Here is a 14,553-nt window from a genome sequence, read left to right on the forward strand (position 1 = left end):
CCTAGAGAGGGTTAGTCCCGTGTTAATGTGCGGAATGTACTGTAGCGATTGTCTCAGCGGGTCTCGCTGTCTGGTTAACTGCATAAATGCAGAACGTCGACTGCACACAGTGGTGTGTGAAATGACATCCAGCTGTTTTTAATAGCCTAACGCAATCGAGTGACAGACACAACAGGAGAACAAGAATTGCTGTCATATTACTGTCCTCCCACACTAATGATATTTAGATATTTGTGCATGTAGGATGCATACAAATTGACATTTCAGGACTTAATTTGACCAAGTGCACTTATGTGTGTGTGTGTGTGTGTGTGTGTGTGTGTGTGTGTGTGTGTGTGTGTGTTTGTGTTTGCAGGGCTACACACCGCTCCATCTGGCTTCTCTGCACGGACATGGCAAAATCATCCAGCTCCTAATCAATAGTTACAGTAAGGTTACTGTACCCTTGTATATAAACTTGTCCCTCAAATCTGATTGGTTGATTGGGAAAATAGAAATCCTGAAGATCCAGAGGTCAATAAGTCACTTACAATCAGATAATGTGACCATTTTTTGACATCAAGGTCAGTTCAGGTTGTAAAATGTCATGCGGTACAATCTCCAAAAACACTTAATGATAATAATGAATCAATAATTCATGATATTTAAAAAGAAAATAATTTGTATAATGTAATTTCCTTCATTTTTTTTATTCAATTATTAATTTATTTATTCACATATTCATTCGTTAATTATGAAAAAAATTACTAAGACGTGTACAACATAATGAGAATGTATGAAGACTTCAGATGCAAAAATCTCATTGTCATCTGAAATTTTCTTCTTAAATGAGGATTTTTATCAAACTTGTATGTTTATGTTCACTTAAATGGCAATGAAAAGGACATATTAATTGCCATTAAAGTGAAATTACTGAACCTAAACATACGAGCTTGATAAAAAATATATATTTTATATATATTGATAAATAATATATATTTTAAATAAATATTGTACACAGTACTTAAAGGTACACTATATAACTTTTTGTTCAAAATTAACAGTATTTAAATAATGAGGCAATCATCAATCCGTGTGCCAAAACATGTTTTTGTCTGATGGTGTTTTAGGATACGTTTACACGGCAACGATGTACTAAAAACGGATACATTTTTTCTTTGTGCAGATGACAACGTTATCAAAACTATGCCCATTCACACAGAATCTGCAAAAATGACTAAAAACGCTGTATTATTCATGCCAGACAAGTAGTTGGCACTGTCACTTTGTAAAGAAGGATTATGCACCTGTGCATACGCATTCTTATACAGAGCACTCGCGCCAAACGTGAAAGCATATCAACCTTATTTTTACAGTTTACTGCACTTTGATATTCTTCTCGTTATTTCCCTACAGCGGCTAATAAATCGGAAGTCTTGCACATTCACAGAAATACCTTAATTACGCATTGACAAATAAGGTGGATAGACTAAACACGTAATATGCATGTGCATGCCATCACCGTTTTCACAGATTTGCATTTTTGCAGTTTACATGGAGATGACAACGGTAGTATTTTTGAATACTTGCATTTTGAAACCCGTTTTCAAAAGTTTGCATTTTCATGCCACCAAAACATTGTTGTCGTGTAAATGAATGACCTTAATTATGGTAACTCTACTATAAGTGTTTATATTTTGTTAATAGTTGTCACAATGAGCGAGAAAGGTTGACATGGAGCAGCTAAATCTCCATCCTCCAGGGAATCACCCGTTTTAAACAAACGCCGAACAGAGAAGAGTCTGCCAGCAAAAAAGAGAACGTGACAGAGCTCGTAATAAAACAAGAATCAACATTGACTTGTTTTTTTTTTTGTTTTTTTGTTGAGAATTGAAGGATTTGAAATGTTGTAAAAGTGACACAGAAATGGTGTTTTACTACTTAACAGGTGAATAAGGTATTTTATTGAACAGATAATTTGCAAAACGTAGCCATAAACTGTAAAAAAATATATAATTTTGGAGCTTGAGTCTGGCCAGTAGTGGAGCCAAGGTATCAAGGTCCCGCACATAGTCCCGCTCCCACAGATTCAATTGCAAGCACAGCTATCAATCATGACGTTACACCCCATTTTTATAGCATCAAATAACTAACTAAAACCAAATTTATTGAAAAATAAATTTGGGGGTTGGGGGTGTAATTGGATTTTTTAGTTTGCGTCCCATTCGATTATATGGAGAAGGCAGAGTTTATGACCAGCAGCCAGGGGGTGATCACTTGTGTGTAGCTCTCTAACATTGTAAAGCATTATCTATTGGCTCATTTCATTATGGTTGTTGTAGCTGTGCTGGAATTTATTTTCAAAGAAGTACCATGTCTATTAATGAGTGAAGCTACAGTAAAATCTTCAGCTAGTCAAATTGAGATCCCTTCCATCTAAACTGGTTATATCTCTTAAGCTTAGTAGTGAATGTTCTTTGAGCATTAGGATGATTTCTTTCTCTTTTTTAGTTATGAGAAAGAACTATATTCATCTGCACAGTTAAAGCACAACCAAAACAATGTTCTTCCATAAAATGCATGCAGTTTTTTTTTTTTTTTTTCACCGCTAAAGGGCCAAAAGTTATAGTGTACCTTTAAAGACAATATGTTATTACTTGATGGTTACTCTATATGACATTTTTAGAGTCATTAAAGTAGTAAAATTAGACTGATAAAATAGTACAGTAGTTGGTAAAATAATTTTTCAAAATTAGATGAAATTATTTTCTTTCATTGAATGGACAGCTACACAACTACCACTTTGTTAAGTTCATAAAGAGATCGTAAAATTAATACATATAAATTGAGCGGTTTAGTCCAAATTTTCTGAAGAGACTCAATTGCTTTTTATGATGAATATATTTAATTTAGGCAGATTAATTTACAATCTCTTTATAAAATTTTTGAAGCATCAAAGTTTCAGTTGCATAGCTGTCAAAGGAAGGACTCTCAGATTTCATTAAAAAGTTCTTCATTTGCGTTCCAAAGAATAACAAAAGTCTTATGGGTGTGGAACGACATGAGGATGAGTTATTAATGATAGAATTTTCATTTTTGTGTGAACTAACCCTTTAACGCCACCTACATTAAAACAAAGCTGCAGAGTGAAACACAATGTAAAGTGAAGATTAAAGAAGCTTCATAAAAAGACATTGCAAAGTAAAGAAAAACAATTTTCACAAAAGAGTTGCACTTTACTATACAATATAATGTTTCCTAACACTGTCCCCAACAAAGAGGAAATCCAGCTCACAGACACAGATATGATCAGTGATGCTAAGCTGAAGGTACTGTGCAGTCACAAATGATAATTGGTTTTTAGGGGAGAGAACTGCAGCGATGGCCCTCATACTGTGAGCTAACACTAGCTCTCGCTAATGAAGCTAACGAGGGTGTGTGTCAATAGAGTAATTCAAAAGAACAGTCCCTTGAGATCTTGGACGGTGTACGCGCATGTATGTATAGGGGGGTCTTGTTTGTAAAAGCCCCTAACAGAGAATAGATGCCCATATGTTGTGTGTTCGGTTGCCACTCGGCCCTGTTGTGTTTGTAATTCACTAAAACACATATGGTCCAGGTCAATATTAGCTCCCACCTCCTCTGTACAAACCACTGAGTTTCCATATGGTGTGTGGAAATGGATACTCCATGGTTTCCCTTCACCACCCACAGCTCACTTGGACCCTACACTGAGAGAGACTGAGAGGATTGTCCTTCGTTTTCTTCATTTTTTCAGGTATCACGAATGTTCAGCCAAATTGTAAATTGCTCTCTTCACAAAATGACATCACAGTTCAGCAGTCTGGTGAAGTTTAGGTCAGTCGTTTTTAACTGGTTTGGAGATGCCACATTTGGCTCATTATGTCCAGGTATATTAATTAAAAATAAAATAAGTAAAAATAATAATAATAATAATAATAAATTAAATAAGTAAATAAATAAAATTAACATAAATAAATGTAATGATATAAATAAATGTCATGTGGTACAACCGCTTAAAAATATTTATATGAATTAATAATAATTTATACATTTACCTTAAAAATTTAGGTTACACTTTATTTTAAGGTGTCAGTACTTACAATAGGGTTAGGGTTAGGATGAGGGTTTGGTTTAGGGTTAATTGCACGTAATTATGCATAATTTCTAGTTATTACTACAGTAAATACATGTAACAATGACACTGTAAAATAAAGTGTTAACAAAATGTATTTTTAGCTTAAAAATTATGTATTGATTGATTGATTGATTGACTGATTTTACACTGTACTTATATTTAAAAAAAAAATTGCATGTAATTACAGTTGTAATTAATTCCTCTTATTACATCTACACTTAACTGTATAACTGTTGACTCTTCCCAGCCTTAAACCTCCCCATACCACTAAACCAGTCCCTAACCCTAAACTTACCCATATCAAAGACCATAGATATAGAAAGACAGTTCACTCCTATCACTTGTGAATGGGAGAAACTGCAACGCGCAATATAGAGGAATTGGTCCCACCCTCTAAGTAGAAGAGCCAATCGCTGATTGGTAAAGTCATTGTGTCACTGTAGCCTCCGTCAGAAGCTCCGGTTCCTATAGAAACCTAAAGGTCTTTGCACACAGAGTCCAAAATTTTCGTAGGTTTTTTTTTTTTCATATTCATCATTATAAAAATTCAGAAACCTTGCACACTGAGTCCGGTGCATATTAACTAATTGCGGAAAAATCGCAAAATAATACAAAATAGTGTCTTCAAGCAGTGAGGATGACTTTATTGTCCTTTCTCTTCTTAAAAAGAGAAAAAGAAAGGAAATATTGGGTCCACCCAATCCTGAGATCGTGTAGAGAGGAAGGAGAGTTCCACCTCCTTATCAAGGAGCTGCATTTCAAAGTTTACTTCAGGATGTCACTGGCTCAGTTTGGTGCTTTGCTAGCACACTTTGTTTGTCATACAGTGCTTTGTGCTGTCAAACGCCATTCTGGATTTTTGCGTTCGCTTGTACGGTGGCAAAGGAATTGTCAAAACACCTCTCAAAATGCTTGATGCGAAAAATGCAGTAAATTGAACCCAATCCGAATTTTTTTATGACGGATGAAAGTTTTGGAGGCAGTATGTAAAAGTGATTGACACAAAGTGAGGTTGTATTTATTTTTTAATGTTTGAAATTTCGGACAAGAATTTCGTGCAAAGACCCTAAGACTCGCGTTTAGAAGTACACAGGCACATTGACTTGTCTAGCCTGAAAAATATGTATTTGTAGGGTTGCCAGGTTTTCATAACAAAACCCACCCAATTGCTACTCAAAATGACCCCAAAACTAGCCCATTCGTGTTTCGGGGGGGTCGCCTGATAAAAATCGCATTCCAGTGGGTAAAATCAGTGTTTTTGGCGGGGTTCCCCTGGTAAAATTCGCCTTCCAGGGGCTAAATATGATGTTATTTGGGGTCGCTTCAACCCGTGGACATGAAAAACAACCCGCGGCAACACTGCCTATTTGAGCATAAGAAACAACTGTTATGTCAGTTCAGTTCAGATTTTGTTGCTGATTTGAAATATGTTATTTAATTTTGAGTTTGGCAAGCAGTTTTCAGGATTCCCCCATTCAAAGAGATAGGACTTGATCTTGGATGCCTGAAACGGCTGCCCGGAGGCATTGCAAACATGGCCACCAAGCAACGTTGCCAGGTTTTCACAACAAAACCTGCCGAATTGGTTCTCAAATCTATCCCAAAACTAGCCCAATCTCATTTCAGGGGGTTCCTCTGGTACCATCCCAGTGGCTAAATATTAAGTTATTTGGGGTCATTTCAACCCGTGGACATGAAAAACTGTGTTAAAGTAGCCCAATTATGCAGGAAAACTACGGACTTGGTAATACTTGCCGCCAAGTGAACAGACTTTGCACAATAAGTACATTCTACCTAATAATAATAGTTGTTATTATTATTAATGTAAGTACATAGTAGTTAAAGACATCTAATATAAAGTGTGTCCAAAATTTCTATGAAAGTTTTTAAAACATGTTAAACCGATATGAATAAGAAGTACATTTCTTAGAATTTGCATTCACACATGCATTTTAAACTAGATTTTCAAATGATTTTTCCATTTCTTTATCTTGAGCTCTCTTATTTGTCATTGATCCATCTGCCTTTTCCCAAGTGACAGATGGATTTAAGTTTGACTGCATGGCCTTTGACGTGACATCAACAACAAAAGATATGGAAAGTGTTATTTTGCGATCCAAACTATGATCTATTTGATCATCTTTATGAGTTAGTGTTGTTTTCCTTTGCTGTCAGCAAGTAGAGATCTGCCACTGACAAGCACTGATTCAGAAGTGTGAAGTTAGACAGATTTGATGGCCTGGAGATAAAGACCCCTGGCTAAAAACATCTTACAGGTTTTGTGAATGTCAACGCAGCAGAGAAGCTTTTCCCAGACTGACATGATTGTCATGGATATTGAAGACATAATGACAGCAGTCCAGACAGACATGTGTCAAGCACAGACAAAACCTCTGCCAGACACTTTCATGAACAGCCTTTATTCTGTCACCAAAAAACTTTGGTGGATTTCAATGGAGTCACTAGGATGTTAAGCTCTTTAATTTAAAGGGACAGTTCAATCAAAAATGTTAATTGTCATCACCTTTTTAAACCTGTATGTTGACCTGTTTTTGTCCATTCAATGAAAGTTAATGGGACACTACTGACTGTAATTGTGTGTGTGTGTGTATATATATATATATATATATATATATATATATATATATATATATATATATATATATATATATATATATTAGAAAGTGTTTTACAAATTCATAGTCAAAGAAAAAAAATATTTCTTTTTTTCTTTTTTCTTTTTTTTTGATTTTTGATTTTTTTTTATGTTCAACCAACAAGCAACATTGTAGCATAAACACATTTTTTTTAAGTTGATCAAAACTAGAACTAGAAACTAGAACTAGAAATCCACTACCTAACGAAGTTATCAATTCAATTCAAGACAATTTCATTATGTTACTACAACCTATTTTAAAAAAAAAAATAGACGATTAAATTACAAATGATATTAAGTTGATATAATGATCAACACTATTATGTCAACAGAACTCAACAAAATAATATTTGCAACTTAAAAGGTTTAATTAAAACAATAAATTAGAATTTTTAACTTGCAACCATGTATTTATTTAAGTTGTGGTCTCAGGCTGTCAGTGCATGTCCTGTATATAGAGTGTCAGACAGTGTCACCCATCAGAATGATGAAATCTCTAGTGCCAGACCTTCATCTGGGAACCTTCAAAGCAATGAGCCATGCCTGGCCAATCTGCCATCAGCTGCCCATTCATACCCCTCACCAAGTGACCAGATTGTTTGACATCTATTGTTTACAGCATCTTGATGCATTCCCCTAAGTTTCATCTAAGTTTATCCACCTTATTTTGCAACAGAAGCAATATATTTTCTGTGAATGTGCAAGACTTCAGATTCATTAGCCATTATAGGGAAATTCCTAGAAGAATAAAAAGGGCAGTAAATAGTTAAACTGTTTGCGCTACAAACCAGTGTGTTTATAATTATAAAATAATGTGGATATAGTAGTTACAAAGATGACGCATCAATTCAGTGCAACAATTTACACAAGAATGGATGTTCATACAATTGACACAGACATTTGTTCTGCTCAGAGTTATTGATTATCACCATATGTGTTTATATCAATAATATTTCACTTTTATCACAAATAATGCAGCATCTCATTTGTGTTTTATTTCCTATTGTGGGAATATAGACGGAAATAAAATATTAAAGGGTTAGTTCACCCAAAAATGAAAATGCTGTCATTAATTACTCACCCTCATGTCGTTCCACACCCGTAAGACCTTTGTTCATCTTCAGAACACAAATTAAGATATTGTTGATGAAATCTGTGAGGCCTGCATTGCTAGCAAGATGATTAACACTTTCAGATGCCCAGAAAGGTATAAAGACATATTTAAAAGATTAGTCCACTTTTAAATAAACTTTTCCTGATAATTTACTCACCACCATGTCATCCAAGATGTCAATGTCTTTCTTTCTTCAGTTGAAAAGAAATTAAAGTTTCATCTTGAACTAGCTCCCTCAAAGTCACATGATTTCAGTAAACGAGGCTTTGTTACATCATAAATGTTTTGAAATTTCAATAGCTCACGTGACTTTGTCAGTTTGATACGCGATCCAAACCACAAAAAGTATTCTCATCGCTTCATAACAGTAAAATTGAACCACTGTAGTCACATGAACTGTTTTAAATATGTCTTTAGTAGCTTTCTGGGCACTGAAAAAGGATGGCAATGCAGGCCTCACTGAGCCATTGGATTTTATCAAAAATATTTTAATTTGTGTTCCGAAGATGAACAAAGGTCTTACGGGTGTGGAACGACATGAGAGTGAGTAAATAATGACAGAATTTTCATTTTTTGGGTGAACTAACCATGAACTAACCAGACTTTTGGAATAAAACGACTGACTCGAGATCTTGTTAAGACTATCATTTTACGTAATCTTTGATAAAACTTAAAAATTATTCGTCATGATTAAAAAAAGACTGATAGTCGAAATGTGTAAATAATAATAATAATAACTAGAATGTACATTTCATGAAGAAAATGTGAGTGGTGCTTGAAATGGCAAACCTCGGCACTTGGGCAGATATGGCTTATTCATGAGGTTACACGATTTCTAGCGTGCTCCAAATGGTTGCTAGACAGTTAGAATGGTTAAACCGATAGACTGTATGTCTGCCCAAATCAGAAGAGCCTAACCCTCATGTCTCTATGATGTTTGGATTCATTTATATCCCTCTCATCTATTTTTCAATGGATGTCTATGGGGTGGTTGCTAGGGTGCTATAACTGGTTGCTAGGGTGTGAAGATTTTTGATTGTTACTTATTGGCTGCTTGATAAGAGAAGTCAAGTGAGTGGGAGAGAGAGAGTTAGAGAGAGAGAGAGAGAGAGAGAGAGGGTTCTCAAAGCTGTTTGTGTGTAAAAGTGACAGTTTCAAATTCATGAAAATTCTGTCAATGTAAGCCTGTGGGATTTTTTTGCCCGCTTTTCGTGCGAATATCAGAAGTTCAATCCTTTAAAAAAGTCAAAGCACACCTCTCCTCAATAAGCTGGTCGATTTGACACCTCATTCATGGGGTCTATAGACAGACAGTGCAGATCGAGTTACATGCCGAAGTTTGTCCAGAAGAATAATAATAAGTATGCAAGAGAACAATAGTGATGCTTTGCCTTTGGCAAACACCACTAATAATAATAATTATAATATTAATAATTTATTGCACTCCTTGTATGGAATATCACATTTTTAAAAATAATAACATTTAATTAAGTTAGATTAAATGGTAAAATGTACATGGTACAAAATGAGACCACAACTAAGTGATAGTCATAACTTGTGAATGATTATAATAATAGTTATAATAAATTCAATACAACTTATTTCACTTTTTGTTTAGAATAATTTAAATGAAATGAAATGAAATTAAATGAAATGAAATGACATGAAATAAAATGACATGAAATGAAATGAAATGAAATTAAAAACATATGATATATTTTCATATGTTTAGACTGAATGTCTGGGACTAGGATATGGATAAAATACTAAACTCCATACTTAAAATATATTTGAAAAATAAATGATGAAGGCATGGTTAAAAAATTCCCATAACCCTTTTAAAAAAGTAAAAAATATAGGTTTTCATAAAAAAACAAACCCTGGAACATTACAAAGTGCACATATAGATTTCAGAAACTATATATCAAAGTAGTATGGTACCCATATATCAAAGTACCATGGTATATTACCATCTGATGCCTTACTGCACAATAGTATGACCAGAGTATTTTTGTATCAGCGGTTTGAAGTAATGTGAAATGTATAAACCAGGATCTCTCTGCTGCACTAATGATTTCTATAGCACTCCGGGTGAATAATGCTTTATCTTATCATAGCGAGATCTGTGCGAGCGGTTAGGGAACTGTAGATAGTTTAACATAGTTACAAACTGACTGCTTGCAGTGCCTTAAGCAATATAGTTGAACACAGTTATAGGATTACTGCTTTGCGCCTGGAAACTTAAGCCTCTCTTAGCGGCGTACAGCTTAAGACCTCCGCGTAACTCTATTAAAGCACATAGAATTTCTCCAGACACAACCATAATCATATAACTCGGTTAAACAGCTCGCCGTTGCTTCAGACATATTCGTGACTGGATTGTTGAAAATCAGAGTTAACGTCTCGCTCTTTATTGAAACTGCAGTTTTATTAGTTTATTGTTATCAATTCATGTCCGTTGTCGATATTTAGGCACTGCAGGAGCTACACTGTGGATATGGCATTATAGATGGGTTTTCTGTCTTTTTTGGTCAACTTTCCACTCATCAGTATTTGAGCTGACAGCTTACTTGAACAAGTGTTGATGTTGAAGATCTTCCAGCTTGTTCTGTAATAGTGAACATGGTGTAAAACATACACTCTGCTTTAGGAGCTAATATATAATTCAATAGAATAAGCGACTGGGGAGGCAGCAGTCAGACATCCGTATACATTTATATTGGGGGTTAGAGAGTTCATAGATCTGATAGTGATGTAGGTTTAGCTTGTTGGGCAGAGAAGCCCTTAGGTCATGTCTGCGAGGTCATTAAAAGTCAGCCAACCTTCCTGTAAAACCACAATCCAACACATTCTGGTTATTGTCTAAAAACATAAAATCGCATTCGGTGAAGCTCACAAATACTGCCAAGAAATGTCCAAGTAATATTTCTCATCACAATTAACTCTTTTGTTGTATGAATATCTGAACATGCAATATATTCAAAGGAAAGTACAGACCCTCTGCATTTTATGGAAGAGGATTAGGGCCAAGCAATAATAAAAAAATAAAACCATCTCGAGATTAAAGTTGTTAAATTTCGAGAAAAATGTTGAGATAAAATGTTGAGAATAAACTTGTTAAATTACAAGAAAAAAAACTCGTTAAATTTTGAGAAAAAAGTCGAGATAAAATGTTGAGAATAAAGTCATTAAATTACGAGAAAAAAGTCGTTAAATTACAAGAACAAATTCGTTAAATTATGAGAAAAATGTCGTTAAATTTCGAGAAAAAAGTTGAGATAAAATGTTTAGAATAAAGTCATTAAATTATGAGAAAAAAGTCGTTAAATTACGTGAACAAATTCGTTAAATTACGAATTTGTTCTCATAATTTAACAACTTTTTTTTTCGAAATTTAACAACTTTAATCTCGAGATGGTTTTATGTTTTTATTATTGCTTGGCCCTAATCCTCTTCCGTAGCATTTAAAAAAAAAAAAAAAATGGTTTTGTCAAAGACTACATTTGGATCGAATTCAGAACAATGATCAAAACACAGATTTGTAGATCGAGTCCATCAACACCCCTAATGCTTGCACAGTCCTGTAGCTCATCCTGGGTCAACAACATTAGGCAGTTTTGATTTATATGCCGTTTAATTTTGGTGATCGCATTATTTTACATATTTATATGATTACATATGATATTGCTTGTTTCCGCATCTTCTTCACCTGTGTTTTGATCAGAAGATTCAGTAATCTTTCAGGAGATGCATAATAGCGCCCATACCTTATAACAGTTAAAAGACGGAAAGCTGGAAAATCTCTTCAATGGCGGGGAAGTGTTTTTTATAAAAGACGAGATTACTTGTCAATGGCGGGGAAAAGAGTTCAAATAAAAAAGGACGAAAGTTTTAATTCATTGTTCTTATAAATGCTTGATTCTAATTGGTAGATTGCTGCAATCTAGGTAAAATAATAAACTGTATAATTTGTATAATTTGTAATTTGTTTTCAACATAGCTATGCTATTTTTATGTCTCTCATACAGGGTTTTTATATTAAAATAAAACCATAAAAACTGATAAAAATGACAAAAACACTAATTCAAAATAATAAGTAGTAACAGTACTGTCAGGTTTATGCTTTGGTTCTGTTTAGTTTCATTGTGTTTTATGGTACGTTTTCATGACAACAATGTACAAAAAAACTGAAAAGTTTTCCTTTGCGTTTTTCACGTACAGACGATAACGTTGTCAAAACTATCCCATTCATATGGATCCATAAAAATTATTAAAAATGTTGTGTTATTCATCCCAGGTCAGTAGTTGGCGATGTAACTTCGTAAAGACACACTATGTGGCTATAGACACATAATACGCATGCGCATGACTTCGCCTTTTTCACAAATTTGTGTTTTTGGTTTTTTTTTTGTGTTTTTTTTGTTTACATGGAGATGATAACGGTATTGTTTTCAAAAGTTTGCCTTTTCAGGCCCCCAAAACGATGTTGACCATGAAAATGAACAGCAAAAATGCATAAAAAGTTTTCCATTTTTAGTTGAAAATGATGTTGTATAAACAGCCCCTTAGTTTGGTTTTCCTTGTGCCCATTTGCATGTGTTCCCGATCCTAGTTTGTTTCCATGGTTCCCAATTAGTACTTCACCTGTTCTTTGTTCTGTTAATTATCTCCATCATGTATTTAAGTTCTTAGATCTCCCCAGTTCTTTGTCTTGCATTAAATGATGTAATGAAACGTAAGTTTGGTTAGTGTTTGATCTTCCTTGTTCCTCATTTTCACGACCATAATATTATTTAAATTATGGAGTACAGATGTAGATTACAATTTAAATAATTTTGAAATAGTATTTGTTTTACAGAATTTTTTTAGATTATTTATTTATTTAGCTTCCATTACAGTCATGAGAATTTATGCTTAATTAAAAATGCATAAATAAATAATTAATTAATCTTAATGGTCCTAATAGGCTTTATTTTATGTACAAATACTTTTGTTATTTTTACTTTGGAGTGAAATATGACCCAACATTTTCTTCATGAGAATCACCCTATTGTGGGATATTTACTGTTATAAATACTCATCATCATTATATTAGAGTTATAATGCCTAATAGCCGCTCGCTTTCAAAGACGTGCAAAATATGCGCCGTTAAATGCCGTTAACAAAGCTTAGATGACTAAAAAGAGCCGGTCAAAGAAACTTGTCATTCTCACACGTTCATTTGTCAGGCAAAGCTGAATCTCATGCAATAGAATATGTTATGAAAAGTGCCTTCGTTTTAAAAAGGCATAACAGGCTGTTGACACTCTACATAAAAATAGGAGATGTTGACCTTTACCGCTATCGCCCCCTCTCTGCCCTATTCTCACTTTCCCTCTCTTTATGTTGCCTGGCCTCCTTTCAAATGCACAATCCTCACCTCTTCTTTTCACTGTTATCTCAAATAATTACCCCTCCATTTCTCCCCGAATCCCTGGAGGCCCCGAGCTGCTCAAAAGGCCACTCAGTGTGTCCAGGCAAGAAGGGATTCAGATCAGCGCTCAGTCGCTCAGTATTCAGCCTCTAATTAACCACAGCGGTATTCCAGCAGGCCCCAGACCAGCCTGAGTCCATATGGCTGCTACAAGGCCAGTGTGATTATCACTATGTGCTACAGAGCGAGAGAGAGAGAGGGGATGAGATGAGATGATTGAAAAGAGAGCGGTTGGCCGTATTATTTTTAACGACTCTCCGATGGCAGAGATGACGGTGCATTTGTTATTTTTAAGCAGCAGTACCCTAACCTTGACCTCCCACACTCACACACTCACACCTCTGTTTATGTGTTATAAAAAGTCATTAATGAGAGTGTTTGTGTGTTTACGACTAAGAGAGAAGGAAAACATAATCATATTTTATTCATAGCTTCACAAAACAGACAGTATTGACAGTGAGACAACAGCATTTCAGTAAAGTCAAGTCACCTTTATTTCTATAGCGCGTTATACAGTACAGATTTTTTCGAAGCAGCTTCACAGCAATAAACAGGAAAATAACAATCGTTAGCTGTGTTTCCATCCAAAGTTGTGAATCTGAGCAAAATTGGAATATTGCATAAAACATTCACGAATAAAGCAGCATTTCCATCCCATGTGTTCAAGAGAACAAAATCTTCACTTCCTGGGAAATTGGCACAAAATATCTGTACTAAAAATGGAAGTTGCTGCAGTCGGGGAAGAAACTGTGGCTTTTTTTATCCTCCATCATAAATGAGTTGCATTCGGATGCTGGTATTTGTGAGCGCAATCAAGTGAGATGATTCTGGAAGGGAATTAAACAAATCATTCTGATGACTGACTTTGGCTCAGGCATTTCAGAACCACCAAACCAACATTGGAGATGCTGTGATGTGATTGGTCCGCTGGTTAGTCCAGTTATCCAATTATAGCCTCTGCTGAGGCAACGTCGCTTGAATTTTTTTCTTGTGCATCGAGGGATTTATTCGGTAAATGTGTTTCCATCATAGTTTATGCTCATGTCTTCCTATTGGACAAAAAATGTATCCACCTCAATTAAGCACACAAGTTTTTTATGTGCTTTTTAAGAATTTATGCGCATCTTGGTGTTTCAGTACATGGCAAGCAGGGCGGGGCCGAGAGCCATGGG

The 14,553-nt window shown here is 34.9% G+C and overlaps 1 protein-coding gene across 2 annotated transcripts in view; it reads left to right on the forward strand.

Annotated features, from left to right (window-relative positions):
* Positions 1 to 14,553, forward strand: part of LOC125247832 (protein HOS4) — a 109,151-nt gene that overhangs the window by 91,452 nt on the left and 3,146 nt on the right. For both annotated transcript variants that reach the window (XM_048159338.1, XM_048159339.1), the window contains one exon: positions 356 to 428. In XM_048159338.1, coding sequence (XP_048015295.1) covers positions 356 to 428 — 73 coding nt within the window. The remainder of the gene's footprint in view (positions 1 to 355; positions 429 to 14,553) is intronic.

This window comes from Megalobrama amblycephala, linkage group LG15 (assembly GCF_018812025.1).
Source record: "Megalobrama amblycephala isolate DHTTF-2021 linkage group LG15, ASM1881202v1, whole genome shotgun sequence".
In the NCBI taxonomy this organism is placed as follows: Eukaryota; Metazoa; Chordata; class Actinopteri; order Cypriniformes; family Xenocyprididae; genus Megalobrama; species Megalobrama amblycephala.